This window comes from Narcine bancroftii, chromosome 4 (assembly GCF_036971445.1).
Source record: "Narcine bancroftii isolate sNarBan1 chromosome 4, sNarBan1.hap1, whole genome shotgun sequence".
Classification (NCBI taxonomy): Eukaryota; Metazoa; Chordata; class Chondrichthyes; order Torpediniformes; family Narcinidae; genus Narcine; species Narcine bancroftii.
Window position 1 is genome coordinate 214,225,516 of NC_091472.1, and position 13,433 is coordinate 214,238,948.

The 13,433-nt window shown below is 44.2% G+C and overlaps 1 protein-coding gene across 5 annotated transcripts in view; it reads left to right on the forward strand.

Moving 5' to 3' along the window:
* LOC138761575 (partitioning defective 3 homolog B-like) overlaps window positions 1-13,433 on the forward strand; it is a 1,428,627-nt gene that overhangs the window by 1,046,027 nt on the left and 369,167 nt on the right. For all 5 annotated transcript variants that reach the window (XM_069933904.1, XM_069933905.1, XM_069933906.1 and 2 more), the window contains one exon: window positions 6,858-7,124. In XM_069933904.1, the coding sequence (XP_069790005.1) occupies window positions 6,858-7,124 (267 nt within the window). The remainder of the gene's footprint in view (window positions 1-6,857; window positions 7,125-13,433) is intronic.

Below are 13,433 nucleotides of genomic sequence, written 5' to 3' on the forward strand. Positions count from 1 at the left end.
TTTTCATGTAATCTTAGAAACCCATTGCACGGAAAGAGACCCCACTCCAAAAAAAGGCCAAAATCGCTCTCATTTTCCAGCTCGGCCCCAAGTCCCTGCTGTTCGCGACCCAACAACCACTCATCTTGATGGTTCTTAAAAGAAGTGAAGGCATATGCTTCCATTACTCCCCTGAGCTGTGTTTTGACCACCTCCCCCATCCCTCCACTGGTTTGTTTTTCTCAACCACCCTTTAGACTTTCTTGCAGCTAATGTCTCATTAGCTCCTTGCTGAGGGAAGTGGGATCTTTTTGTTTCCTACAAAAGAACTCATAATTCCATACATATTAATTAAATGTCCCTTCAATCATTTTCCAAGGAAAGCAACCCCAGACTAATTAGTCCTCTTCATAACTTTTCCATCCGTAAGGAGTTTGAACATGCTGCTCGTGCCTGCGTGGGTTTCCTCTGGGTGCTTTGGTTTCCTCCCACCCTTCAAAACATACCAGGTTATAATTCAATTGGGTGTAATCGGGTGACACAGGCTCGTGGGCCGGAAGGACCTGTTACCGTGCTCTATGTCTAAATTGATTTTTTTTAATTTAAAATGTAATTCTCCTGCCTTGGCAATGTCTTCATAAATTTTCTCTCCACCTCCTCCAATTCCATTGCTCCCTTTCTGCAGAGTGGGGACTGGAGCTGTACACGGTGCCCGTAATCTCAGCCCAATTGCTGCTCCTTCAGAATCATCCTTAAGATGTTGAGAGGTTTAATGAAGCGGTAGAACTTCCACACAAACTCTCTCCCATGACATGAGACCTAAAGCGATGTATTTAATGATCAGGTGACTGCCACAGTTCATGCCATCTTCAAAGACGAAAACACTACTGAGTGTGAGAAAATGGGGTGAAACATGAAATCTTATCAGTGAGGAATGAAATGGGTTTGAGGTGCCCATAAAAGTTATCCAGTGCTTCCTCTCTGTCTAAAGTTCATGTTTTCATTTCCTTTGATCTTGAAGTTTGGCTCCATCTGAAAGAACGTGGGCTTGTTTATAACCACTTCTGATGCCAGTCAGGCTAGCAGAGATAAGATTGACACTCTAACGCTTCAACATTCCCCCACCCCCCCCCCCCCATTCTTATTTTAACTAATTTCAGGAGTTTGTCTCGCCAAAGTTCAGAGGGAAAAGACAAGCGGAAGATTTTGCAATGTGGGAGCTGGGACATATTTTGATATTTTGGTTAGCGCACTTGTATAAGTATTTCCTCCCTTGACAGATGACATGTGCTTCATGTTAAACTGTTGCTGCAACTATAAAAATAACTCTCTCATCCCAGGCATAAGAATTCAAACAATGACGAATGAAAAGTTAATATGCTCTACTACCCTGTAGTAGTGATTATTAACAGATGACCCATCCGGGGGAACGGAATGTGACCCATCTTGAATTTGCAATGTGTCTGTTTGGTGATGATCTATGGCAGCCCAGAAGCCATTCTTCTAATTTATACATGTATCATATTGCATTCCATTTCATCATGTTCATATTTCAGAATGTTTTCAATCATCGTGGTCACTTGGCTCAGTGGTGTTGTGGTTCCACTAATGCCACTGTTTGCAGCGAGATCCGATTATTTTTCAGTGCAGATGGTTTGTTTGATTTCGATGTCAAACAGCTTCCATTTGACATAGATGCTGGGATAACTGCGACATAAATGTGTTACAGTCCGGTGTCTGGGCTGCTGGGATGACGCGAGATAGAGGAGGGAAGGCAGAGAATACTTCTGGAGATGGAGCTGAGTTCTTCATTTGGTGTGGAATATAGGTGCAGGAATAGGGCATTCAACACGATCATGGCTGAACTTCAGTGCCCTATTCCTGCTTTCCCCCATTCCCCTTGATCCCTTTAGAAATCCGGACCACATCCAACTCGCTATAAAATCTATCTATTGAACCAACCTCAACAATTTTCTGTGGTTGGGGGTTCCACATGTTCACAACTCTGAGTGAAGAGGTTTCTTCTCATCTCAGTCCTAAATGGCTTCTCCCTTATCCTTGGGTCATGTCCACCTTGTTCTGACCTCCCCAACATATAAACATGAACATTTACACCATCAGTACCGAAGTACCACAGGGCTGCATTCTTAGCCCCTTGCTTTAATCACTACACATGTATAAATGTATGCGTGGTACGAAAACAACACCATCGACAAATTCACTGACGGTACCACTGTAGTGGGTTGTATAGAAAGGGCGATGAGTCAGCATACAGGAGGGAGATTGTAAACTTGGCTGAATGGTGCACCAACAACAACCTCACACTCAATGTCACCAAACCCAAGGAGCTGATTATTGACTATAGGAAGGGAAAGCCAGTGATCACTGGAGGATCAGAGGTGGAGAGGGTGAGTAAATTTAAGTTCTAGGGAGTCACTATCACTTTACTGGACCCTCTACTTCCTCAAGAGTTTGTGGAGGTTTGGAATGACTTCAGAAACCCGGGAAAATTTCTACAGATGTGTGGTGGAAAGTGAGCTTCATGGTCTGGTATGGGGCACCAATACCCTTGAGTGAAAAGCCCCCCAAAAGGTAGTGGACGCAGCCCGGGACACTACGGACAAAACCCTCCCCGCTATTGAGAACATCTCCAGGGAACAGAGTTGTCGGAGAGCAGCATCAATCAAGGATCCAGCCAACACTCTGTTCTCGCTGCTGCCATCAGGAAAGAGGTCCAGGTGCCACAAGACTCGCCCCACCAGGATCAGGAACAGCTGCTCCCCCTCCACCATCAGACTCCTCAACGACAAACTCAATCAGGGACTCATTCAAGGACTCTTACTTGTGCACTCTATTGATTTTTTTTATCTGTTTTGTTTAGTTAGTTTGTTTACATTTATTTATTTGGTTACATGTGTACGTTGAGTACAGTTTTTTTGCACTACCAGTAAGGGGTAATTCTGCCTCGCCCACTAGAAGCAGAATCTCAGGGTTGTATGTAATGTTATGTATGTACTCTGACAATAAATCTGAATCTGAACAAATTCTGTCTCATTCTTCTAAATTACAATATTCCTTTTCTATCCAATCATTCTCCATCCATCAATCCTGCCATGCCAGGAATCAGTCTGGTGAATCTTGGCTGCACTCCCACAATAGCAAGAACGCCCTTCCTCAGATCAAGTGTGACTTCATCACATCTCCTTACAACTGCAGTAAGACCTCCCTTCTTCTGTATTCAAAACATCTCGCAATGGTGGAGGCACAATGTGCTGATGGAATATCATGCTTGTCCACAGAGAATTGAGCTGCTTGACTAATGGCTTCAGTGAGACAGGTTCAATCCTGATCTCCCATAACATTGGTGTGGAGTTCACACATTCTCCCCTACAACTGCCTGAGATTCCCCGGGGTGCTCTGATTTCCTCTCGCATCACAAAGACAGGCAGTTTAGGCTAATTGACCCTAGAGTGTTGATAAATGGCAGTGTGAGGATGAGAATGGGGAAGTTGAATGGGAATTTGGAGAGAGAGTTAGGGTTGGATGAGTATAGAAAGGGGTGCTTGATAATGGAAGTGAATCTGATTGGCCAACAAACCTGTTCCTCTGCTGCTCCTCTCTGAGAAGAAAGCTTTATTTTGCCATCCATGGCAGCACGGTTAGCGAAACGATTAGTGCAACGCCTATACAGCACCAGCGATCAGGCCCAGAATTCGTATCCCGGGCTGTCTGTAAGGAGTTTGTATGTTCTCCCCACATCTGCGTGGGTTTTCCCCGGGGCCTCTGGTTTCCTCCCACTTTTCAAAAAGTACCGGGGGTGTAGGTTAATTGGGAGTAAATTGGGCAGCACAGACTTGTGGGCCCTCATGGCCTGTTACCATCTGTATGTCTAAATTTTAAAAAATCCTTTCCAAATTTGGGAAAAAAGATTCCCTCCTGTTTACAAGGTTTAATCTCTCCTGAAAATATCATGTCAAAGAAATTAGCACTCCTCTCCACCACCCCCACCCCACCCCCCCACTTTGTTCTTTCATAGAGCTCTATGATCGGAGACTGCAGGAGATAGGGGATCGAATCTCTGACAGCTGGTCCCTGATTGGAATAGGTGGCGTCAGAATCTGACTTTGGACCAATATCAGTTTCTGAGCGGAATTTTTGAAGGCTGAGAGGGGTTTGTCGTTGGATTTGTGTTTTGGGGCAGAACGAGCTGGGGTGTGAGGTTGTTGTTGTTGGTGCACCATTCAGTCATTGCTCATTCTCAGAATCTCTCAAGTGTTTACTTTTCAACAACTTCTCTGAAGCATTTCACATACTTCTAAGGTGTGGTGTAACTATCGCTCTGAATTCAGTGGTTGGTCTGGTTGGTGAATTGTAACGCAGAATCCATTAGTAGAATGAAGTCTAGCTGGGCTCTGCACATGTAACAGCAGAACAATGTTAGGACTAAGACCTTAGCAGGGCAACTATCTCTGACTGCATCTTGGCTAACTCCACATTCTTTACCTGTTGATTTCAAAATTAAAATAAAAGATATTTTCTCCATTCTGGGAGACAAGCTTTCCACCGACATATATTGCAGACCCTCTAACTCCCACAATTACCTCAACTACACTTCCTCACATCCTGTTCCCTGCAAGGGTTCCATCCCCCTTCTCTCAACTTCTCCGTCTCCTTCGCATGAGGCCTTCCAGTCCAGATCTTCCAAACTGTCTGCCTTCTTCCACAAACGTGGCTTCCCCTCCACCACCATCCACAGTCGTCCTCCATTTCCTGCTCATCTGTCCTGGCCCCCTCTGCCTCCAGATCCATCAAACATAGAATCCCTCTTATCCTCAACCACCACCCCACCAGCCTCTGCATCCAACACATGATCCTCCAATATTTTCGACACTTACAACAGGATCCCACTACCAGACACATCATTCCTCTCCTCCCCTCTCTGTCTTCCGTAGGGTCTGTTCCCTCCGTGACTCGCTCGTGCACTCAGCCCTCCCCACCACTCAACCACTGGCACCTTCCCCTGTCGCCACAGGAGATGCCACACCTGCACCCACACCTCCTCCCTCACCACAGTCCAGGGCCCCAAACAGGCCTTTCAAATGAAGCAACACTTCACTTGTGTATCCGCAGGGCTGATTTACTGCATCTGGTGCTTCCTTTGTGGCCTTCTCTATATCAGAGAGACTGGGCGCAGATTGGGAGATCGTTTCACTGAGCACCTTCGCTCCATCCGCACCAGGGACAAAGCCCACCCAGTAGCCAACCATTTCATTTCTGTGTCATGCTCCCATACCCACATTTCTGGCCATGGCCTTATTACTATCCCACCAAGACTGCCATCAAATTGGAGGAACACCTTATTTTCCATCTGGGTAGTCTCCAACCAGATAGCATTAACATCGACTTTTCCAGTCCTTCCCTTTCCCTTTCCAGTTCTCCTCCCCATTCCCTTTCTATTCACCTCGCCTTCCCTCCTCCCCTTGATTGCTACTGTCCCCTCCCTCCCTTCTCCACCTATCACCTCCTGCTTTTGAGATCACACCTCCCTCCTTCCCCTTTTGTTCGGACGCCTGCTGACATTTTTCCATACCTTGATGAAAGGCTCAAGTCCGAAATGTTGGTTATGTATTTTTACCTTTGGTATCTAAAGGACACTGTTTGACCTGCTGAATTTCTCCAGCATTGTGTTTTTACTAAGAATTTTGATGCATCTGTACATTGTACTTCTGTCCATGACAATAAACTCTCATCATGGTCGTGAGGAAGAAGATATTCTGCTCACCATACAATTTGAACAAGGTGATCTGTCACTTAATTCTGTTTATTGGTTAAGATCTGCCAAAGATCTGCCAATCCTCAGTTCTGGGCACTCCACCTGAAGGCTTTGGAGCACATGTAGAAAACAATTACTGTGGATATTCTGGTCACGAAGGATTAGAGTTGAAGGGGGAGAGTAGAGCAGTATCATGATGCTCCATATTTGATAGTTTAAAATCACATAGAACCCTTTCCATCCAGCACACAATATCTTTGACCCACTACCATCAAACAGAGGTACAGGAGCATAATCAGGACTGTCCGACCAGGAAATAGCTTCTTCCCACAGGCTGTGAGATTGATGAAGAGTATCCTGGAACTGAATAAATCATCTGAAAATATCTATGTCTTTATCTGATTATTATGTGCTGTGTATGTGTGTGCACCATGGACAAGACAGTGGTTCTTAACCTTTTTCTTTCCACTCACATCCCACTTTAAGTGTTCTATGATTAATAAGGGATTGCTTAAGGTGATATGTGGGTGGAAAGAAAAAGTTTGAAAACCACTGTTTTAATCATTCCAAATTGATTCGTTATGTGCACAGTTTCATAACTCCAAAGGAAATGGGCCAATGACAATTTTTCTCAAGTAAAATATTTCAGTAACAATTGGATCTAGAGCAGTGATTCTCAACCTTCCCTTCCCACTCACATCCCACCTTAAGCAATCCCCTTACTAATCACAGAGGGATTATTTAAAATGGCATGTGAGTGGAAAGAAAAAGGTTGAGAACTACTGCTCTAGAGAAATTCTGTTTCCTTGAGCTGTTTATAAACTGCAGATAACAATAAACAAATTTGAACTTGATTTGTGGAAGGGAAATAAAGAAAAAAAATCCTATTGTTTGAACAGTCAATAATAAAATACCTTTTATGTCAAGAGAAAGCAACAAAGCAAGGGTAAGTTTAGGGAAATTTAAATGGGGAAATTGGGTATGGGTTTTGATGTGATTTGCCAGAAATTCAAGTCAAAGCAATGCTGTTGGGAATAATTCTCAAGGGAGTATCTTCAACAAGCATAGATCATTTTTTTTGTGGCCTGTTCCTCTGTCCTTCCAGGATTGAAGCCAAGCATCAAGAGCTCAGAGAGAGGCAGGCACGGGAGCGGTACGATCAGCTACCTTCCACTGGCCCGGCGGTGCCTGACATTGAAGATGATGACGCAGACCCAAACTATGCTCGAGTGAACCACTTCCGGGAGCGACCTGAGTCCCCTTCACCGCAGCTGCAGGCAGGAAGCCCACTGCAGGATTTGAGTCCAGAGCTGGAGAACTTGGAAGGACTGTATGCTAAGATCAACAAACAGCGACCTCCCCCTCCTGAAAGGTAATTGAGATATTCATGTTGAGCATATTTCCTGTTGATGTACATGTTTCACACATTACTCTCACCTGCTGGAGCACCTGGAGCTTTGTTAACCAGCTCGATTTCTCCTGTGTCTCTTTAAAGAATTAACAAGAGTGATGAAAATATAATGTGTTGTGGGAAATTGCCAATCTTCAGATTTGTAGGAATCCTTGATTTCTTGTCATAAATATTGGACATAAAATGTTGGCTTGTATTGAGTTAACTTCACAGTGGTGGGGATTTTTTGTGAGAAGAGAAAATATATCTGTAGGAGGAACTCTGAGTTAAGCAGCATCAGTGAGCGAGAAAGAATGCTCGACACTTCGTCAAGAGCCTTAATGAAGGGTTCCAACCCAAATTGTCAACCATTCTTTCTCTCCCATTGATACTGCTCGATCCGTTGCATTTCATTTGATTTTGTTTTCAATTGTAACTGGCCCTTCCATCGCACGAGCCTGCACCCATGTGACTAATCATCCTACACACTCTGTACATCTTTGGAACTGTTTGGAGGAAGTCCACGCAGACACGGGGGAGAACGTACAAACTCCTTGCAGGCAGTGGTGGGTTCAAACCCACTCTGATGCTAACTGGACCTGCAGCAGATTGGTTTGTTTTCTGCAGATTCCAGGATCTGCAGTCTCCCCACGAGAAGGAAAACTTGGATTCTGAATGCTGTTCAACGATGAGAAATGTACTCCAATGTAGCCACCTCATTTCCTGACACTTTGACCAGCCCATAACACTGAAGGCAAAGCACTGAAAAGTGGATGCTCAGAGGACAAGCCATTGCTGACTTCTGTTGGCTGTGTGCTGAGACATCAATGATATTGGTGTATTAAATTGGCTTATAAAAACGTTCTTGTGGGATTTACAAAAACAACACAGTCCGAAAGCCTTGTGTAACAAATTGTGCTTTGCCTTCAGCATGTGTCATCCAGCTGATCTGTTGTGGTAGTCTGTGCCTCCTGCCACACAGCTGCAGCTGTGGGAGCCAGCATTTAAAAGGCTGTGCGCACAAGGGTGGCACGGTTAGCACCAGCGACCTGTGTTCAAATCCGGTGCTGTACCTCGTCCCCGTGTCTGCGTGGGTTTCTTCCAGATGCTCCGATTTCCTCCCTCCCTGCCTCCAAAATGTACAAGGTTTGTAGGGTAATTGGTTGCATGGTGTATGAAAGAGAAGATGAGCTGAACTCTCCACATTTGGAGAATGCTGACATGCTAGGCTTAAGTGCATCAGAGGTGTCCATGGGTTTGTTTGGCTTTCCATGGCCATTTTTATTTTTATTACTATGCACATGCGCAGAGCATTAGTATATTAGAGTGCAAGCTGGAGCATGCACAGTGCGTTCATGTATTAGAGTGGAGAATGGAGCATGTGCGGTGCAGGCGTGTATTGGAGTGCCAGCTGGAGCATGCACAGTGCGTTCATGTATTAGAGTGGAGAATGGAGCATGTGCGGTGCAGGCGTGTATTGGAGTGCCAGCTGGAGCATGCACAGTGCGTTCATGTATTAGAGTGGAGAATGGAGCATGTGCGGTGCAGGCGTGTATTGGAGTGCCAGCTGGAGCATGCACAGTGCGTACATGTATTAGAGTGGAGAATGGAGCATGTGCGGTACAGGCAGGTATTGGAGTGCTGGTTAAAGCTTGTGCAGTGCGTTGTGTATTGGAGTGCCGGTTGGAGCTTTTGCAGTGCATTTGTGTATTGGAGTGCCGGTTGGAGCTTTTGCGGTGCGTTTGTGTATTGGAGTGCCGGTTGGAGCTTGTGCGGTGCGTTTGTGTATTGGAGTGCCGGTTGGAGCTTGTGCGGTGCGTTTGTGTATTGGAGTGCCGGTTGGAGCTTGTGCTGTGCGTTTGTGTATTGGAGTGCCGGATGGAGCTTGCATGGTAATGACGCAAACCAGGAGCTTCAGGTTATATAATATTATAAACATGGCAACATAAAGAAGGGTGAGTGAAACGCTCATAACTTTAGTTGACCGTTGGCATAAATGTTACTCTGTATTCACGGTGCTTTAGTGCAGATTTTATTTATAGTCATTTCATCAAATGTTGAAGAAGATAATTTCAAGTTTACGTGTTAAATAAAGAATTTAAATACATCTGGGTTTGTATTTGAAATAATTGAAACGCATCACAAGCAAGTGTCTAATTTAGTCTACAAGTGACTAATGGATTGAAGTCACTATACTAGGAAGGACTACTGCAGTGACGGGGATGGGAGGGAGAAAGTGATCACAAAAAGACACTTGGATATCAGCTGCAGGTGGGATCTCCCTGGCAGGGAAGGTTGGTAGCTCTCTGGGGTGTCAGCCAGGGCGCTCCAGCCAGGAAGGTCACTGGATGTGGTGAACGAAGGCATGGACTTTGGGGAAGCACACAGTGGCTGCAAATCCCAGTGCCTGGAGCAACAGATGGAGGGGAAAGTCTCCATTTTGCTTGAATAACCTCATGCTGCTGACTGTGACACATGTCAAAGATCTGCGGCAGTCACCCAGGATGATGCTGCAGCTTGGAGGTAGGAGAGAAAAGATGACCTTGACTTTAAGAGTGAGCCACAGCCATCCCCAGGTAAGGATTTGTTTGCAACTCAGGAGGTCACGGATCTCTGTGAGGACTGTCATGGTAAAACTTGATCGATGCAGACTTTGCTCCTCAGGGAAGGCTTCATAAATTCTGGGTGAATACAGTTGTGACTGAAATCTTCTTAAACGTCATAGGCAGCCGCAGGAATCCTTCCACATGGTTCTTGTGGGATCGATGCTCAATTTCCATCCTCTCCAGCTATGGACAGTCCCTAGCACAGGGAGCGTGGAAAAGTCATTGCCAAACCAAGGGAGACTCAGTCCTGAGAGTGAATTCTGTGCAGTGCAACATGTGAGGCAGGTCGGCAAATAACATAGTTTTGAATGCTGGCTTTTAAGCACAACAGCTCTTTTTTATTCAATGAACCACGACCTTTTATAAGTTCAAGTTTATTATTATCATACAATTGTAAAGCACAACTGGATGAAACAGCGTTCTTTGGTCCTTGGTGTAAAAACATGCAAACGCATATATAAACATAGCACACATATTTACAAGCGATTTTATATACAATACATAAATGTACAGATATATTTTTATATATAAAACAAACTTTCCCTCAGGATCTCTCATTTTTCAAACCAGGAAAATCAAACTGGAATCATATATTAGATTTCAGATTTAATGTTAGAGTACATACATGGCATCACAGAAAACCGTGAGATTCCTTTAGCTTGCGGGCGCGGTAGAATTACCATCCTGCAGGAAAAGATGTTAGGCTATGTATTATCGCTGACAATGTCAGGGAGCGTTTTACACTAGAATTATGTTTCTGGAGCCAACGAAATCTAAACGTAGAATGGAGGGATTCTTTATTTTTCAATCTTAACATATGCAAATTACATATGGTAATACATATGGTAATAATGATAAAGTAAATTAATATCAAATTACAAATATCGAATAACAGTGAACCAAGTACATATGAACCCATGTTATTAAAATAGAAACAGTGGAAAGAAAGAAAAAAACATATATTACTAAACTAAAAATCAAACCCTACCCTATGAGTGTTGGTGGCCAGGTTAAGGAGTCCACTATCAATAATATTAATATCAATGGGGTTGAGAAAAAAAAAACCAAAAATAATTAATTATGTTTTGAAGGTAATTAAGAAAAGGACCCCAAAGTGCAAGAAAGTGAAGATCAATCACAGTAGTAGAACACCTAATTTTGTTTAGCGGCAGACATGTCATCACATTCGACAACCACTGAGTATGAGAGGGAGGAGCAGTATCGTTCCACCTCAGCAAAATGGCCCTTCTAGCAACGAGGGAAGTAAAAACCACTCCGTGGGATTGTAAAGAAGTCAATGTTAAATCCATGGACCCACTCTCTCCAAAGATAGCTAAGAAAAGGGCTAGGAGTCCAGGATGGAATCAGAATCAGGATTCATTGTTGTGAACAAGTCATGAAATTCAGTGTTTTGCCATAGCACCATGGTGCAAACGTACATATTATAGCCATCTTAAAAAATAAGATAATAATAATAATAATAATTATAGTGCACGTAAAGTAAGGCAGTGTCTTTGGTTCATTGATCATTCAGGAATCTGATGGCAGTGGGGAAGAAGCTGTCCTCGTGCCGCTGAGTACTCATCTTTAGGCTCTTGTACTTTTTCCTTGATGGTAGCAAAATGAAGAGGGCAAAGAGGGCATGGGCTTGGTAGGGGGTGGGGGGAAGTGTCTGAGGAGAGAGACTGCTTTTTAAGAGTGCCTCATGTCATCGTCCTCGATGGAGTGAAGTTTGATGTCTGTGATGTCGCAGGCTGAGTTAACAGCCCTCTGGAGTTTATTCTTGCCCTGAGAGTTGGCGCCTACATACCAGGCAGTGATGCAACCATCCAGAATTCTCTCCATGGTACACTTGTAGAAGTTTACGAGAGTGACTGTAACACACCGAACCATCTCAGACATCTCACAAAGTATAGCCTCTGTCGAGCCTTCTGTGTGATTGTATGAACATGGAGGCTTCAGAACAGATCCTTGGAGATGTTGACCTCCAGAAATGTGACATTTTTGACCCTCTCTACTAATGAGTCCTTGATGAGGACTGGGTCGTGTTCCCCTAACATCCTCCTGAAATCCACAATCATCTCCTTGGTTTTGCTGACGTTGAGTGCAAGGTTGTTGTCATTACACCATTCAATAAGTTGATCCATCTCCCTCCTGTACACTTCCTCATTGCCGATTGTGATTTTGCTGACAACTGTGGTATCATCAGCGAACTTATAGATGGCATTGGAATTGTACCTGACCACACAGTTGTGGGTGTATAATGAGTAGAGCAGTGGGCTAAGCGCACATCCTTAGGGTGAGCCTGTGTTCAGTGAGGAGGAAACATTATTTCCAATTTGTACTGACTGTGGTCTTCCACTGAGAAAGTCAAGGATCCAGTTGCAGAGGGTGGTACAGAGGCCCAGAGTTTGTAGCTTCTTGACCAACACTAAGGGAATAATGGTATTGAAGGCTGAGCTGTAGTCGATGAAGAGCAGCCTTATGTATGAATTTGTGTATTCAATGTGATCCAGAGTTGAGTGGAGAGCCAACGATATTGCATCTGCTGTGGAGCGATTGTGACGCCAGGCGAATTGTAGTGGATCCAGATGTTTACTTAAGTACGTGTTAATTCTGGCCATGACCAACCTCACGAAGCATTTCATCACTGAAGTTAGTGCCACTGGGCGGTAGCCATTGAGGCAGCCCACGCTACTCTTCTTGGGCACTGGGATGATTGATGTCCCTTTTGAAGCTGGTGGGAACCTTTGGCTGCCACAATGAGAGGTTGAAAATGTCAGTGAACACTCTGGCAAGTTGGTTGGTGCAAATTTTCAGTACCCTGGCAGATACGCCGTCAGGGTCTGACGTCTTGTGAGTATTCACCATCTTGAATGATATTCTGACGTCGCCCTCAGAGACAGATATCACTGGGTCCTCAGCTTTTTCATGGATTCTAGTAGGCATTATTTGGATCCTATTCTCAAGGCAGGCATAGGAGGTGTTCAGTTCATTGGGTAATGAGCCAGCTATAGTGTTCACCCTCGCTCTGTAGGCTGTAATAGCCTGCACTCCCTGCCATTGCTGGCGTTTATCTGTCTCTGTGTCTAGTTACCTACAGAATTGCCACTTTGCTTCCTAGATGGTCTTCCACAGGTCGTACCTGGACTTCTTGTCAAAGAATGGAGGCATTTTAAGTAAATAGGTGGGGCGGATTTGAAGGAGATATGTGGAGTGAGGTTTTTTTTTAAACACAGAGAGCAGTAGGTGCCTAGAACAAGCTTTGAAGGGTAGTGCTAAAAGCAGATATGATATGACTAAGAGGTTTCCAGATGGGCAGTTGATTACGCAAGGAACTGAGGGATGTGAATTGTATACAGTCAGGAGAGTTTAATTTGGAAATCACGCCCAGCACAGATATGATGGGCCAAAAGGCCTGTTCTTGATGTTGTGCAACATTATCTTTTGCACAATATCCCAACATGGATTTGACATAATCACTGTTGCAGTGCATGGAAAATGGTGGCCAATTTGTGCAAAATGAGAACCCACAAACCATAGCCTTCTATTAAGAGTTTTTGGAATGCGGCCAAAAAGTTTGCTTCCTGAAAAAAATTACGGATTATAATAGACAACTTCAAGCTGAACACAAAGATAATTTCAGATTTGTTGTGTCATGTAGGAAGTTGGAGAAACATTAACA